At 47.5% G+C, this 16377-nt stretch overlaps 1 protein-coding gene across 2 annotated transcripts in view; it reads right to left on the minus strand.

Annotated features, from left to right (window-relative positions):
* LDLRAD3 (low density lipoprotein receptor class A domain containing 3) overlaps positions 1–16377 on the minus strand; it is an 87805-nt gene that overhangs the window by 57003 nt on the left and 14425 nt on the right. For both annotated transcript variants that reach the window (XM_014937184.1, XM_014937183.1), the window contains exons 2-3: positions 5565–5690; positions 1946–2080 (exon numbers count right to left, since the gene is read on the minus strand). In XM_014937184.1, coding sequence (XP_014792670.1) covers positions 1946–2080; positions 5565–5690 — 261 coding nt within the window. The remainder of the gene's footprint in view (positions 1–1945; positions 2081–5564; positions 5691–16377) is intronic.

The following is a 16377-nucleotide window of genomic DNA, read 5'->3' on the forward strand; positions in this document are numbered from 1 at the left end:
AGTTCCAGTTAACGAGCAGGATGCTTGGGTACTATGCTAACACAAACCTCACTGTAATTACAGTAATTAGATCTGCTAGAGAAAGAATTGTGAGAAATGAAAGACTGGCCACAGTAGCCTCTAATTCTCAGCTAATGCAAAGCAGTTGGTGTTTGGAAGGCAGGACAGCCAGACCCACGGCTGCAAACTCCAGTGGGAATTGTGCCTCGCATTCCGATGGGAAGCTGAGGCTCTGCGCTGCCCAAAGGCAGTCACACACACTGCCCATAACCAGCATTTCACTCTGCAGATCCCCATCCCCAACCCTGTATTTGGACTCCTTTTTCAACAAAAAAGCAGGCGAACCATTGCTGCTCTGGTCCAAAGGAGAGAGAGTTCCTTCCTCCTCCTTTGCGGCTCTTTCATGCACAGAATCAGACAGAATTGCTTCCCTTAACTCTCTTACCAATTTGACTTTTTCAGAAGGACCAAAGACAAAGACAGAAGTAACGGCTTCATGAAATACAGCTCTTTTCTTCTCCTGAGCCTGACAGTCACTTCCAACAGCAGATTGTCATGACAACAAACAACCTGGAGGCAATCCAGGCAATTAATCTGCAGAGGAAGCAATCATCCCAACCTTGGAAAAGAGCGCTGCTGCTTTAAGCTTCAGAAGAAGAAAAAAGCCCAGCAGAAACAAAAAAAGAAAGCCAACAAGAAACCTTACCACCCGCATTTATCTTATGAGGCTGCCTTAGGCCTGCAGTAAAAAACCCCCCAGCCCTGGGCAGGGGGCAGCAGGAATACAGCAATACCCCCCCCATCCCTCCCAGCCCCGTCCCCCAGCACCAGGGTGACCCCATCAGCCCTTGTGTATGGAGCCAAGGGGAAGAGGAATGGCACAGAAGAGATTGTCACATACCATTGCTATAAACCCCGTTTCTTGGCATTTCTGTTGCATATTTTCCCTCTTCCCTGTAAGGTGTTCAACAATATTTATCATCAAGTTAAACTCAGAATTATTTTCTCTTCCACAAAGGAATAAATGACAGTGCAGCTAGATATTAAAGTCATTCTCCTTCAGTTTCCCTAATTTCTTCTTCCTTCATTCCCTGCTTTATTTCTCTTCACGTGTCCTGCTTTATACAGGCCCAGGCACATCACATCTCCCCTGCAAATATCCACCATCTTATTTTTGCTTGCTCTGATCTTTCGGTAATGACTCAGACATGAAAATATTTAGCAGCTGATGCTCAATACACATAATTTATTAACCTCAAGTCATTCATAAATACTTTGTGTTTTATAAATACCATGGTATTAAGTTACAGAAAACAAAACTGAGGAGCTCTAGATGTAGAGTTCTAAGTTGAAAAGAAAAGAAAAAATTAGAGACTGTGTAAAGAGATTCTCACAAGATTCAATACACAACAACTTTCAAACAAAATTTTCCTCATCCTTTCCTCTACAGACAGAAACAAGGAAAGGTAGGAATAAATTCTTTCACTGTAGGCTTGTCCTGCAATGAAACACGCTTCTCAGAAAGAAACTGAGCAATGAACATCTGAAACTTTAAATCTACACAGATTTACTCATCTGATAAGCAGACAGACCACTGAACTACTTCAAACCGATGTTTTGTTATTGATCCCTCTGGGTCCAATCCATCTCCCACAGAAGTCACGAAATGGATTCCCAGCAGCTCTAGCGAGCGCTGGGTCACAGACTGAAAGCACTTCCTGCAGAGATGCATTTCCACCAGTCTGAAAGAGACACCAGGGAAGGACAGGGATGCACACAGGCACACACTCCCTGCGCGTCTCACTCTCGTTATATGCAGAATTAGGAAACGACAGCTCGAGCCAACACAGAGCAAGCCAGCAGAATTGTATTTTCTACGGAGCCTGGTCCGTGTTAATTGGAGTTGATATAATATCGCAGAATAGAATGAAACCCCCGTGCCTACCTTGAGGGCTTTCGCAGCTTTCTTCATCGCTGTTGTCTTGACAGTTATTTTGACTGTCGCACACAAAGCTTTTGTCAATGCAAAGACCATTTTTACAGTGGAATCGGGCAGTAGAGCAAAGCAAGGGATTTGCTGCTGCGAAAAGAGAAAGTGAGATCTTCCATTAGAAATTCTCTTACCCAGGCAGTGAAGCAGCCGTGAAGCAATATCAGCTACGAGAGGCCACAACTCAACAGCTGGTCAGTCCACGGAATACAGGGGAGTAACTCGGCAATCAAACCAACCCTGTCTCTCCAAACAGAGAGAGCTGAAATTTCTAGTTCATGCAAGATTCATGACAATTAGCAGGGATTCAGCTCACCCACAGTTGTGCTGAGCCTTCTGTTCCCTTCCCTGGGAGCCCTGTCTCATCCCTGCCGGGTGCTCAGCGCCCGCTCACGCTGAGGACACACGGAGGGTAGCACTGCCTACCATAAATACTGCTTCCCACCACGAACAAACTCACTTCAGCTGAATTTTCGTATCATAAGCCCACAACCCTGGCTGAGAACCGCCTGGCAGTGGTTTGTTTACTTCTGCTTCTTTTCCCACTTTCCCCATTCTCCTCACTATTTTGAATTGATGCACTGGCAACGTTGACATTTCTCAACTTCTCCGTGTTTGAATTCCAACTCCTCCCTAAGGGTAACATGCATGCTACAGCAGTACCCAGAAAATCCTTTCACATGAGGCCCAGAGCTGCCCTCAGAGCAAAAGCAGAACAGTATTGAAGCAGTGATTTGGAGCAGTCCCCTCACCCTCGCCCAACCCAGCAGGAGCTCCTCTGGAAGATGCCGTGTCTAGTTTCATTTAAAGCTCCACGCAGTGCAGTTTTCCTCACTTCTCCTAGGATTTCACATCCCAGCTTCAATGCATCTTACTGTCAAGGAGGTTTCCTTGATAGACATCTTAGTTTTCCCTTTTCTAATTTCATCCCCTCTACCCCTAGCTCTAGCCCAGCATACCTAACTATATGATCCCTCCTTGAACAGTGTTTGCACCCGTCATACACAGCCTTATCTTCCAACACAGCCATTGGTGAGCTGAGATATGCATAATTTAGCAGTTTTTAATATCTCCTCATGAATCAATCTCTCTGTCCCTTAATCATTTTTGGCACCCTTCTCTGAACTCCCGCCAGTTTTCGGTAATGAGGTGACTGAAACGGAATGCACCCTTCCAGCTGAAAACCTTAAAAAAAGCTGTTTAGATGCCTTGTCTGCTTCAAAGTGCTTCTCTGCCACAGTAACAAAGGGGATTACAGTTCCCAAATACTAACTGACTTCCTATTTTTTATTCTTTAAAGTAAGAGCTGCCTTTAAAGAGCCTATAAAAAAAAACACCATGAAACTTTTAAAATCTGCCATACGTATAACCTGCAGTATATAGAACAAACACTCCCAGCTCACCCAGCTCCCCAGAAGCACGTTTATCACAAACATGGTAAATCTCCTTTTGTCCAAAACTGCTGCACACTTGCAGAGCACATTCATTTTCCAGGTCACTTTAGGCCCTACAGTGTTGTTCCTCTCCATAAGCAAAGCAGTGACCAGACACTTGGATATGCTGGAAAATACTGAGTGTGTGCTGAAGTGTGCAGGGAACTGCTGGAGAGAGTCCAGCGAAGGGCAATGAAGATGATGGAGGGATTGGAGCATCTCCCTGATGAGGAAAGGCTGAGAGAGCTGGGGCTCTTTGGCCTGGAGAAGAGAAGGCTGAGGGGAGACCTTATTAATGCTGACAAGGATCTAAAGGGTGGGTGGAAGGAGGATGGAGCCGGACTCTTTCCAGTGGTTCCCAGTGACAGGACGAGGGGCAACGGGCTGGACCATGGGAAGTTCCACTCCAATCTGAGGAAGAACTTCTTTGGGGTGAGGGTGGCAGAGCCCTGGGACAGGCTGCCCAGGGAGGGTGTGGAGTCCCCTTCTCTGGAGATCTTCAAGCCCCGCCTGGATGCTCCTGAGTGATGTGCTCTGGGCAACCCTGCTTTGGCAGGGGGGTTGGACTGGATGGACTCTAGAGGTCCCTTCCAACTCTGACAATTCCATGATGTGGTATGGAGAAAATTCTGATCAATGCTTATAAATACTTAAAGGGTGGGTGTCAAGAGGATGGGGCCAGTTTTTTTCAGTGGTGCCCAGTGACAGGAAAAGAGGAAATGGGCACAAACTTGAATATAAGAAGTTCCCCCTAAACATGAGGAGGAACTTCTTCACTTTGAGGGTGGCAGAGCCCTGGCAGAGGCTGCCCAGGGAGATGGTGGAGTCTCCTTCTCTGGAGACATTCAAACCCACCTGGACACGTTCCTGTGGGAGCTGCTCTGGGAGGACCTGATGTGGGAAGGTGTTGGACTAGATGATCTCCAGAGGTCCCTTCCAACCCCATAGCATTCTGTGATTCTGTGAAATGGGGAGATCAGCAGCGTGTTATCATCAGCTGTAAGGTCCCACTGGAGCTACACCCTATGAGCTCATGGGAAATTCTGTCATTCATAACCAGCCCCGTGAGCGGGTGCATCTTCAGCTGAGATGGGCCACTTGTCACTCTTCAACCTCAAGAATATTCAAAGCACTTTTGTCAAGCCTTTTTTCTTGCCCACTTCTTAAAGCATAACCCACAGCCATTTTGTTAGCCTTCGATCCTCCTCTAGCTTCCCTTGCTCTGCAGAGGTGCTGTCTCCCTGCCAGTCCCAGAGCCAGAGTCTCTAGGCCAACAACAGATGGCACCTCAAGACAGTGTTCATGCTGTGAGGGAAAGCACACAAACAAGAAAGGCAAGTTCTCCAAGAAGCAGACAGTGATAGATCACTGTAAAGATCGCCCCTTTTGTTATCTTTCAAAGCTGGTGTCTGTTGTCCTCCTCCTGACCTTTAAATGTCATTAAAAGGAAAGATTCAGCGTGCTCCAACAAGAGAATGAGCAAGTGTTTGCTGCAAGCTTCCGCCCACAGACCGATGCTTTCACCAGCTCCTGATAATGGCAACAGAGCTGCGGATCGAAGGTAACCTTTCCTTTCTGTGTGATACATCCCTGCCAGCCCCACGGACACAGAGGGATCTACGCAGCCACAGGCGGGGGGCTCAGCCCACCTCAAGCAGCGCACGTCTGACCTCCAGAATATCCTCCTCCTTGCCAGAACCTGTTTCACTAAATAACCCTTTATTTGCTTTTCTGTTGCTTGAGAACAGGTATAAACAGAGAAACCTGAATGCGATGATGAACAAGTCAGTCATATTCTTCAGTGACGAGAAAGAGGAAAATAAAAATTAAACCATTTTAAGTCATATTTAATATTTGCCCAATTTGAGTTACATTTGAGTACAGAGAACCTTCCCAAAGCAAACATGCAGCTTAAATCTCATTTCAAAGTCACAAAGGGGCCTGAAGCATCATACAGGCATTGTACACAGAACAAGACTGAGTGGACCTTAAAAAAAACAACAAACCACTGCCATTTACAAAGTGAAGAGCCCGAGGATCATCTGGGTTGTAAATCACAGGGAGAATATTTGACCCAGATATTAAAGGCTAACGAATGCTTCCTTTCTAAGTAGCACTAATTAGTTGAAAGAAAAACTTACTGCAGTTTTCCTCGTCGCTGCCATCGGGACAGTCCTCGAAGCCGTTGCAGCGGAAGCGGCCGATGATGCAGTGGATCCCACTGGCGCAGGGGAAGAACGTGGCACCACATTTGGACTTGGCTTTCGCTGGTAGAAGAGACAGACAGAAGAGGGCAAAGATGAGGGAAACAATTTCCAAAGGTTAGAGATACTTTGGTAGCAGTAGAGGTTTGGGCACCCTGGGCAGCACCGGTGGCACTGATGTTACCTGCATCCCAAGCTCCCCATGTCCTGCTTTCAACTGCTTTAAGGGGTTTTTTTGGTGAGATTTCACTTGCTTGGGCTGAATTTTTTCCAATTTGTACCATGTCCAGAATGATTACAGCATTCAATCTTAAAACAAGTCCCATGACCTCTCAAAATAAATTTAAATTGCTCGGTGCTGTGGAGCACAAGCTTGTAAATTTGGCAAGCAGGTACCCCTCACTGTCCCTTAAAGACCCACACGGATGTGACCAACTCAGAAGCACTGCAGGAAAAATATTAAAACAGAGGGACATACTTCACAGAAAACAAGAGTGACTGTCTCCTCTTTTCATGGAAGTCTGCTTCCAATGTCACTGCCCCAGGCATAAGTCCAGGAGGCAGAAGACATCTAGGCAGGTCCTCGGGTGGCAGCCAACAACCCTCAGAGCAAAGGTCTAGCTGGACTAGTCATAGCTCCCACACACACACCCCCCAGCCTGTCATGCCAAGTCCACAAACACTAAATAGCAGCAAAATTCTAGATTTTGTACACCAACAGGCTCCTCTTGCTTGCTCAGAGAAGCCAAACAGTGAAGAGCCCAAGGCAGACAGAGATAACGAATGCGGCAGCCGGTTCAGAGAATTTGGGATCTGGAGGCAAACTTGGACAAAGACAGCTGTACAAAGAGTAAGGAAACATCTAGAGAAGGAAAGGAGGAATAAAGAAGGAATACATAGATATCAAGCAAGTTAGTGTCTTTTAGAGAATAAGAAGCAGAAGAGACCATTAAAGTATTGTTCAGCTTGCAAAAATCAAACTCGGAGAAGAAAATGCTACAATTAACACTGCCTTTATTCAGTACAATTTACATGAAATTGGGTGCCAAAGGAACATGAGTTATATGAACTGCATCTCCTGCTGTACTTCTCTCTGCCATCCATTATTCAGCTCTTCATGACAGAAACTGCCATCTATTTCAAAGCACCAGCACAGCTATTCATAGAACCCTAAACACTAACAGTAGCATCAAAATGTGTTTAAGAAATGATTACAGACTCTCGTTATAATCTCAAGTACTTCACATTTTTTACTTCATTGCACAGCAGCTCTGCATGGTGAGAAGAGAACACTGCCCTCAGCAAAAGCGATCCAGGTGCTTTCCCCATGATGCTCAAGGCAAGCACCAGTTAAGTCCTGTGGTATCACCAGCCCAGAACAAAGCAACTCCCAAAGTTAACAACTAATTTAATGAGATGTGTGGTTAGATTTTTTTTTTCTCCCCTTTGCTTTTTTAAATTCACACGTGACACAATGGATGACATCCCCGGACAGGGAACTCTTCAGAAAGCCAGAGGGTGCTGGTGGCTGCAGGGAGACGTGCACTGTGCAACGTGGACACTTGGTGATACCCTGCACAGACCCTTGGTGGGACAACACCAGAGAAGAAGCCAGCTCCGTAACATGCAGGCCTTTTGAGTAAATCATAGAATCATAGAATCATTCAGGTTGGAAAAGACCCTTGGGAGCATCGAGTCCAACCATCAACCCCACTCTACAAAGGTCTCCCTACACCACATCCCCCAACACCACATCTAAATGACTCTTAAACACATCCAGGGATGGGGACTCAACCCCCTCCCTGGGCAGCCTATTCCAGTCTCTGACCACTCTTTCTGTGAAGAATTGTTCCCTAATGGCCAGTCTAGACCTACCCTGTTGCAGCTTGAAGCCATTCCCTCTCGTTCTGTCACTAATTACCTGTGAGAAGAGACCAGCACCAACCTCTCTACAGTGTCCCCTCAAGTAGCTGTAGAGAGTGATGAGGTCTCCCCTCAGCCTCCTCTTCCTCAAACTAAACAGTCCCAGCTCCTTCAATGGCTCTTCATAAGATTTATTCTCCAGGCCCTTCCCCAGCTTCATTGCCCTCCTCTGCACCCACTCCAGCACCTCCAGATCTCTATTGTGTTGAGGTGCCCAAAACTGGACACAACACTCAAGGTGCGGCCTCCCTGGTGCTGAGTCCAGGGGGACAATCACCTCCCGACTTCTGCTGGTCTCACTATTTCTAGTACAAGCCAGGATGCCACTGGCTTTCTTGGCCACCTGGGCACGTTTCCTACCTTCCTAAATGTTTCCTACTCCTACACCAAATCTATGGCCCCAGGGCAAGGAGGTCCAAACCACATCTGGTGCATCATCCTGGGCTACCGCAGTAAAACCACACACAACATTTAACGTCTGACCAATTCTGGAGGAAAAAGGTGCTGGAATGACCAGGAATAGACTTAAGTATCTGGACAATGCACTCTTTCTTCTGTCCAAAGCATCCTGATAAGGGATGAGAGGGAGAAACTGTTCAGAGCAATGACTTAACAGAAGTATTATTTAGCTGTTAAATTCAACATTTTCTCCCCAGAGCTTTTCCTGTCTCCTCCTCCCCTTGAGACAGCAGCCAGAGAGCAAGAAAATTCTGTTTCGGAGAAGCTGTTTATCTACAAGATGTGTTTACACCTCCCAGGTTTTGGGGTGTGACACATCTGGAGACCACAGCAGTCGGCAGCCTTTCCACTAGCCATAGGGCACATGAACCCACCAACCTGCACGGGATTATAGAGCCAGGACAAGGCCAGGGACAACCGGAGCACAGACTAACGGAAAGTATATGCAACAGGGACAAACAGGCTCAGCACTGATTTGGAAGGAATCCTCTCTTCAAGGGTTAAAAACTCAGTGCAGCTGCAGCAAAACCTTCTTCCCTCACTCAGCAGGGCGCATATAAACTGCTCTGAGCCACAGCCACAGTAACCCTCGCTTGATTTAGTGTCCTCCAAACCCAAATTCCTGCAGTTCCTCTCTAACATGTTTGTCTTTATGATGCCAGTAGTTTTCGGTCAGGATTATGAAGTGTAAAATAGGATGTATTACTGAATTTCACATATTCAACTACCACTTTTTTTCTGAAAAGTAGCCAAGGTCCACTTGGGAAAAAAAAAAAAAAAAAAGTGAACCATTACTTTGTAGAAAAACAGGTGATAAATTACCATGAAGTAGCTGCCGTGCTTAACTCCAGCGGCAATGAAAAACCCTCAGCTGAGACACCCGAGCCCCAGCAATCCTTCACACAACTTCAAACGGCAGCTTCTGCCTTCAGAGTTTTGAGGCATATTGATCTCAGCTAAATAATTCAGTAACCAAAACGTTTGAAGCTGTAGTGTACCCCCAAGTCTTTAAACAAAAGCAGCAAAACAACCACCTCGGCAGCAGATTCCCAGACCGTCACCCAAGCCAACAGTCCGTGTGAGCATCTGAGGGACATCACGCTGGCCATGCTGCTGCAAAGAACCTGGGGCAGGGACACCTGCAGGGGAAGAGGTGCCCAATGCTTCACCTGTTACACTGGAGAATGGAATGGAGTTAAATCCAGTTGGCGGCCGGTCACGAGTGGTGACCCACAGGGCTTGGTGTTGGGGCCAGTTCTCTTTAACATCTTCATCAATGATCTGGACGAGAGGATCAAGTGCACCCTTAGTAATTTCCCAGTTGACACCACGTTGGGTGGGAGTGTTGATCTGCTGGAGGGTAGGAAGGCTTTGCAGAGGGATCTGGACAGGCTGGATGGATGGGCTGAGGCCAATGGGATGAGGTTCAACAAGGCCAAGTGCTGGGTCCTCCCCTTGGGTCACCCCAACCCCATGGATGCTACAGACTTGGGGCACAGTGGCTGGAGCTGCCCAGCAGAAAAGGCCCTGGGGGTGTTGGTGGACAGCCGGCTGAACAGGAGCCAGCAGTGTGCCCAGGTGGCCAAGAAGGCCAACAGCATCCTGGCCTGGATCAGGAACAGTGTGGTGAGTAGGACCCGAGAGGTGACCATCCCCCTGTACTGGGCACTGGTGAGGCCCCACCTCGAGGGATGTGTCCAGTTTTGGGCCCCTCACCACAAAAAAGACATTGAGGGGCTGGAGCGGGTCCAGAGAAGGGCAATGGAGCTGGTGAGGGGTCTGGAGCACAAGTCTTGTGAGGAGAGGCTGAGGGAGCTGGGGGTGTTCAGCCTGGAGAAGAGGAGGCTGAGGGGAGACCTTCTCACTCTCTCCTCCTCCCTGAAAGGAGGGTGTAGCCAGGGGGGGGTCGGTCTCTTCTCCCAAGGAACAGGCCATGGGACAAGAGGAAACAGCCTCAAGTTGCACCAGGGGAGGTTCAGGTTGGATATTAGGAAAAATGTTTCTATGGAAAGGGTTATGAAGGGTTATGGCTGCCCAGGGAAGGGGCTGAGGCACCATCCCTGGAGGTGTTTAAAAGATGGGTTGACATAGTGCTTAGAGACATGGGTTAGTGATGGGATGAGGGGTTTGTACGGTTTTCTTTTGTTAGTTTATCAGAGTTAGGTTGATGGTTGGACTAGATGATCTTAAAGGTCCCTTCCAACCTAGATGATTGTATGATTCTATTATTTCTTTGATTCTTTTTCTTCTTCTAAAACCTAACATCTTTTCTAAACCATGCCATGCAGTCACATTCCAGAGACCAAACGACTGCCTCTGCACAGCCTCCTTTTTTAGAGATGCACTTTGAGCCACAACAGCTCCAAGGAGAGGAGAGGGAGAAGAAATAAGAAAAGGGGAAAGCAAATGTGGTTTTGCCCCTGTTAACATCGACTGAATCCCACTTCTTCAATCAGGTCATTTGGGGTCAGAACAGGGAGGCTATCATCCTTCTGGCAAATCACATTCAGAGGTGCTCTTCTCCATCTCTGAAAATCCTGCCAAATTAAGGCTTCAAAATTATATACTTCTAAAATTTCTAATGTAGGCCATCTCTAACTCTTACAGCACTACACTTCCAGGCAGACCTTAGACTAAAAATGGTCAAAACCCGAGCCCCTGGCCCTCTGAAGAGCCCATGCCTACCCTTTCCTGTGCCCACAAGCTGTGACCAACGCTGCTGGAGCCCCTTTCAGGTACATACACATGTCACAGCAACCCCAGCTGTCCTGGCTTCCAGGGCAAGGAGGTCCAAACCACTCTGCACCACCAGCTCTGGTGCATTCCCCTGAGCTACCGCAGCAAAACCACACACAACATTTAACGTCTGACCAATTCTGGAGGAAAAAGGTGCAGGAATGACCAGGAACACAGTTGAGTATCTGGACAATGCACTCTTTCTTCTGTCCAAAGCATCCTGATAAGGGATGAGAGGGAGAACCCATCCAGAGCAATGATTTAATGGAAGTATTACTTAGACAGCTGTTAAATTCAACATTTTCTCCCCACAGCTTTTCCTGTCTCCTCCTCCCCTTGAGACAGCAGCCAGAATGCAAGAAAATTGATCTGGAGATCATCTACTCCAACCTCCTGCCAGAGCAGGTCCACCCAGAGCAGGTCCCACAGGAACGTGTCCAGGGGGGTTTGAATGTCTCCAGAGAAGGAGACTCCACCACCTCCCTGGGCAGCCTCTGCCAGGGCTCTGCCACCCTCACAGCAAAGAAGTTCCTCCTCATGTTGAGATGGAACTTCCCATGTTCAAGTTTGTGCCCATTCCCTCATTCCTGTCACTGGGCACCACTGAAAAAAGACCAGCCCCATCCTCCTGACACCCACCCTTTGAGTATTTATAGGCATTGATCAGATCCCCCCTCAGCCTTCTCTTCTCCAGACTAAAAAGACCCAAGTCCCTCAGCCTCTCCTTGTAAGGGAGATGCTCCAGGCCCCTCATCATCTTTGTACCCTCTGCTGTTCCCTCTCCAGCAGTTCCCTGTCCTTCTGGAACTGGGGAGCCCAGAACTGGTCCCAGTGCTCCAGATGGGGCCTCCCCAGGGCAGAGCAGAGGGGCAGGATGACCTCCCTCCACCTGCTGGTCACACTCTTCCTGATGCCCCCCAGGATGCCATTGGTCTTCTTGCCCACAAGGGCCCATTGCTGGCTCATGGTCATGGATCCTGTTGTCCACCAGGACTCCCGGGTCTTTTTGCACAGAGCTGCTCTCCAGCAGGTCACCCCCAACCTGTCCTGGTGCAGGGGGTTATTCCTCCCCAGGTGCAGCACCCTACACTTGCCTTTGTTGAAGTTCATCAGGTTCCTCTCTGCCCAGCTCTCCAGCCTGTCCAGGTCTCGCTGGATGGTGGCACAGCCTCTGGTGTGTCAACCACCCCTCCCAGTGTTGTGTCATCAGCAAACTTCCTGAGGGGACATTCCATCCCTTCATCCAGGTCATTGATGAATATATTGAAGAGGACTGGATCCAGTAATGACCACCACTTGTTACAGACCTCCAACTGGACTCTGTGCCCCTAATCAAGAACCTCTGAGCTCTTTCTTTCAATCCATCTCACTGTCCATTCCTCTAATCCACACTTCCTAAGCTTACAAATGAGGATGCTGTGGGAGACTGTGTCAAAAGGCTTGCTAATTCAGCTAATCAAAACTTGATTACTTGCACGTGACAAGAGCATCTCTCCACACAGAACTGGGCCGTGCAGCTGCTGCATCACTGCGCAGCCACCGGCACCTTCCGGGCTCGGATAACGAACTGACACCGCTCGGCTGTTGTTAATTGATGCTGAGAGATGGCACCACCACGTCAGGCAGCTCCGTCCATCCAGCCTCTCCTGCTGCACGCCCGGCGAGGCACAGCACCTCCACAAAGGCTCCACACGCAGGAGTTAGAGCAGCCCTCTTTTCAACTCGTGCCTGCTCTTGGAAAAACAGGTTTTGACTTCAGTTTACAAAGAAGAGTAGGATTTGTAAGAGATGGATCTCTTCTCCCAAGGGAACAATGCCAGGAGCAGAGGCGCACGCCCGGCGAGGCACAGCACCTCCGCAACGGCTCCACACGCAGGAGTTAGAGCACCCCTCTTTTCAACTCGTGCCTGCTCTTGGAAAAACAGGTTTTGACTTCAGTTTACAAAGAAGAGTAGGATTTGTAAGAGATGGATCTCTTCTCCCAAGGGAACAATGCCAGGAGCAGAGGAAATGGTCTGAAGTTGGGGCAGGGGAGGTTTAGATGAGATCTTGGGAAGGATGACTTTGCTGAGAGGGTGGTCAGGCACTGGAACAGCCTGCCCAGGGAGGTGGTGGAGTCACCATCCCTGGGGGGATTTAAGAAACGTGTAGACGTGGCTCTTCAGGGCATGCTCTAGTGCCCGGGATTGTTTGGTTGGGTTTTTTGGGGGGGTTTTGTGTGTGTGTGTGTATGGCTGGATTCGATGATCTCAAAGGTCCCTTCCAACCATGAAGATTCTGTGATTCTGTGATTCCTTTGAACAGGAGAAAAAGAGAAAGCACTGCAGACTCAGACTACCATGGCTCAGTGGTCTTTACTTCTTGGCAGGCAGTACAGCCTCAGCGTAATCTTTCCTGGTCCAGAATTCTACGTTTCAGTCCTTCAAAATCACCACAAAGCAGATGAGGTGTCAGAAGAGAGCACAGGCAGAAAGCTTGTTTTTCAGACACTCACTGAAGTGATTTCTCCCTAAAAGGAGCATTTTAGAAGTTGCTACTCAACCTGACTCATATCATACAAAAGGACAAATTCCAAATTAGCTGTTGCACCCTACAAATTAAGCAGAACTTCAAAGTTGCTAAGATTTGCAGCAACAGAAGGCACGGACTCCGCCAAGTTCTGCCCCGATCCCATCCCACTGTTAAACCCAGATCCCATCCCACTGTTAAACCCATCTCGATTCCACAGGCTATTCACCGACTCCCATCTAGACGGGTCCACCAAAAGGATTAAATAATTAGCAACACAAACTCTCTTGATTTCCCTGCACAAAAAGCTGTCAAATATAAGTAGCTATTGCCCTTGCCCTTACTCATGTGTAAATTTCTGTAATTGAGCTTCAAATGAAACATTCACCGCGGTCACATCATTATAAAACTTAGCATAACTACCAAGTATTTGGTTGCCTAATCATGAGTGAAAACAAGAGTTAATTCCAGTTTGCTGTTCCAAGTTGGAGAGCCATCTGGGTAAGTGACAAAAAGATCAGCAGCTGGCTTACAGCATCTTCCCAATTAATGCAGATGCTGCTTTCACGCTATGTTTAATATTCAGCTTTGCTTAAGAATTCTGATGTCTGTCACCTACCTGCGGGTCAGCCGGGAAGCAGTGAGAAAAGCAGGAGATTTGAAAGCACTCAGTGATCCTACGTTGTGTGTAGAAGCCTCCCTGGGTATATGTACAACTACTACAATACATACAGCTTACTCTCCTAGAGGAATACATATGATAGTCATACATATATATGATATATTATATTATTATTATAATATATTATATATATGGAAAAAGAAAAAAGGTGTCAATTTCACTAGCCTTTTACACAAATTATTACTGGATTGTAGGTAAGAATGGGACCACTAAAGATAGGTTTTGTACAGTTTTGTAAGACTGTTGTTTGCACAACAGCTGGGAGCCTGGAATCCTAGCACACCATTAACACAAATACACCAAATCCACTTGGACTCTTTGATTGCAGCTTTTCATTGCCATGACCCTTCCAGGGTGCCAGCTCTGGTAGAATGGCTTCCCTCTTCTTTAGTTCTGGCCATACTGTTAGATTTTCTCCTATGATAAGTAGTCAATTAAAAAAAAAAAATAAAAATTACCTACTTACAGGTTTCTTTAGAGACTCGTGCTTTCTCCCCAGACATTTAACAGGCAGTAGATGCAGCGTAAGGCAGGGCACCACAAAGGCAGACTGTTAGTCCTGTTTATAGGGAGAGTTAAATTCCCAGATCATACTCTCAAAAAAGCCCACAAGCCCCACATGTCCACCATTTCACATAGATTTTAATAGGAATGCAGAGTTTTAAAGTATTCCAGTTGCTGTAATTATATAGTTATTTTAACTCACTGCTTTTGTATTTATCTCTGCCTTTGTCTTGTTCCTTGTGCCTGTGTCATCCTCCTTCACGCTCACGGGGGGTCGGAGAGCATAGGAAATCACGTATTTAAGGCTTGCTCAGTTACATCTATCCACCATTCCGTGTCTTTGGATGCACCCAGCTGCAGCAGAGGCTTGTCACCATCTCCAGAGCCTTGTCACCATCTCCAGAACTGCACACAGACAGTGACCAAAGGCCACGGCCACCCAAGCCTCTGGAAAGCACCACCAGCCACCTCACTGCCACTCCACACTTCCCAACACAGCAGATAGAGACACGAAGAACTCAAGAGCACAAGCTCTGCTCTAATGCTTTTGAATGGTGCTAGAATCCTAAGATAAAAATCCTCAAATGTGACACAGTGATTTTGATAGAGTTCTTTTTTTTTTTTTTCCCAAGTGACAGGCTGCTAAATAGTTTACTTGCAAGTATCCATTACTTACTTGCTTATCTTTTCCAAAATGTGGTGAGTTGACACAACACACACTTCACAGCTATTCAGCTCACACAGCTATAAGCTGTTCAGCTGGCAAGAGACAATCCAAACTTCTTAGAACTCAGCACTGGAAACTTCTCAAGGCTAGAAGTGCCCCTGGCTGGCGGCAGCACATGAGACGAGTTCACCTTAACACACGATGGGACTGTCCAAAAAATTGCTGCAGGTTTGCCATGTTGGATCTTAACCCCAGGAACCCCAATGAGCCTCTTGAAAATACCACCCTGACCCTGATCTTCTTTAGCATCAGCCTTAGTTAACACCAGGCTTTAACTCATGCTTTAAGAATCATTTTTTGGGGCCACCGATATATTAAACAGTTCAAAATCATAGAATCACATGGGGTTGGAAGGGACCTCTGGAGATCATCCAGTCCAACCCCCTACCAGAGCAGGTCCACCCAGAGCAGGTCCCACAGGAATGTGTCCAGGAGGGTTTGAATGTCTCCAGAGAAGTCCAAAGGAATGTCTCCATCACCTCTCTAGGCTGTCTCTTCCAGGGCTCTGCCACCCTCACAGGCAAGAAGTGAAGTCAGTGATCTTTACAGATGGGTAGGATTAGCCCTACGGGGGTCTTGGCCTGCTGCTCTATTTCTAGAAGATCTCAGCTGGTTTACACAGTCCCTAGAGCTTACTGGTGTTACCTCTGAACTGGGCAGACACTTCTTATTAGCAAAAGGCTGCGTCTCATTCTTCAGTGCCCTGAGCTCTGCTTGTTGAGCCTAAAGCCTAGGATTTAACAGGATAGCAGCCAGAGTCCTGCTCTGCTCTTTGTTCCTCGAGCTGAACAGGCTGCCCAGGGAGGTGGTGGAGTCTCTGGAGACATTCAAACCCACCTGGACACGTTCCTGTGGGACCTGCTCTGGGTGGACCTGCTCTGGCAGGGGTTTGGAGGAGATGATCTCCAGAGGTCCCTTCCAACCCCATGTCATTCTGTGATTCTGTGAAAGCCATTCGTTAGACTGAGCACTGAGTGGCTGAACCCAAGCAGAATATCGTCAGCTGTAACGACTGCCCTGTCACAATGAGCAGTCATTAAATAGCTCCTAGAGATTGCAGAACTCATCCTCTCTATGAGATCTTTTCTCTCTCTTTCAGTGGCTCCTAGATCTGGTTACTTATTCTTAGCGGTGTGGAAGTCACGAATCTGACCGCTCTCCCAGCAAAGCATAAAGAAAGGCGAGGACAAACATCTACGTTCAGACTGTCA

Source organism: Calidris pugnax, unplaced genomic scaffold (assembly GCF_001431845.1).
Source record: "Calidris pugnax isolate Ruff unplaced genomic scaffold, ASM143184v1 scaffold3, whole genome shotgun sequence".
NCBI lineage: Eukaryota > Metazoa > Chordata > Aves > Charadriiformes > Scolopacidae > Calidris > Calidris pugnax.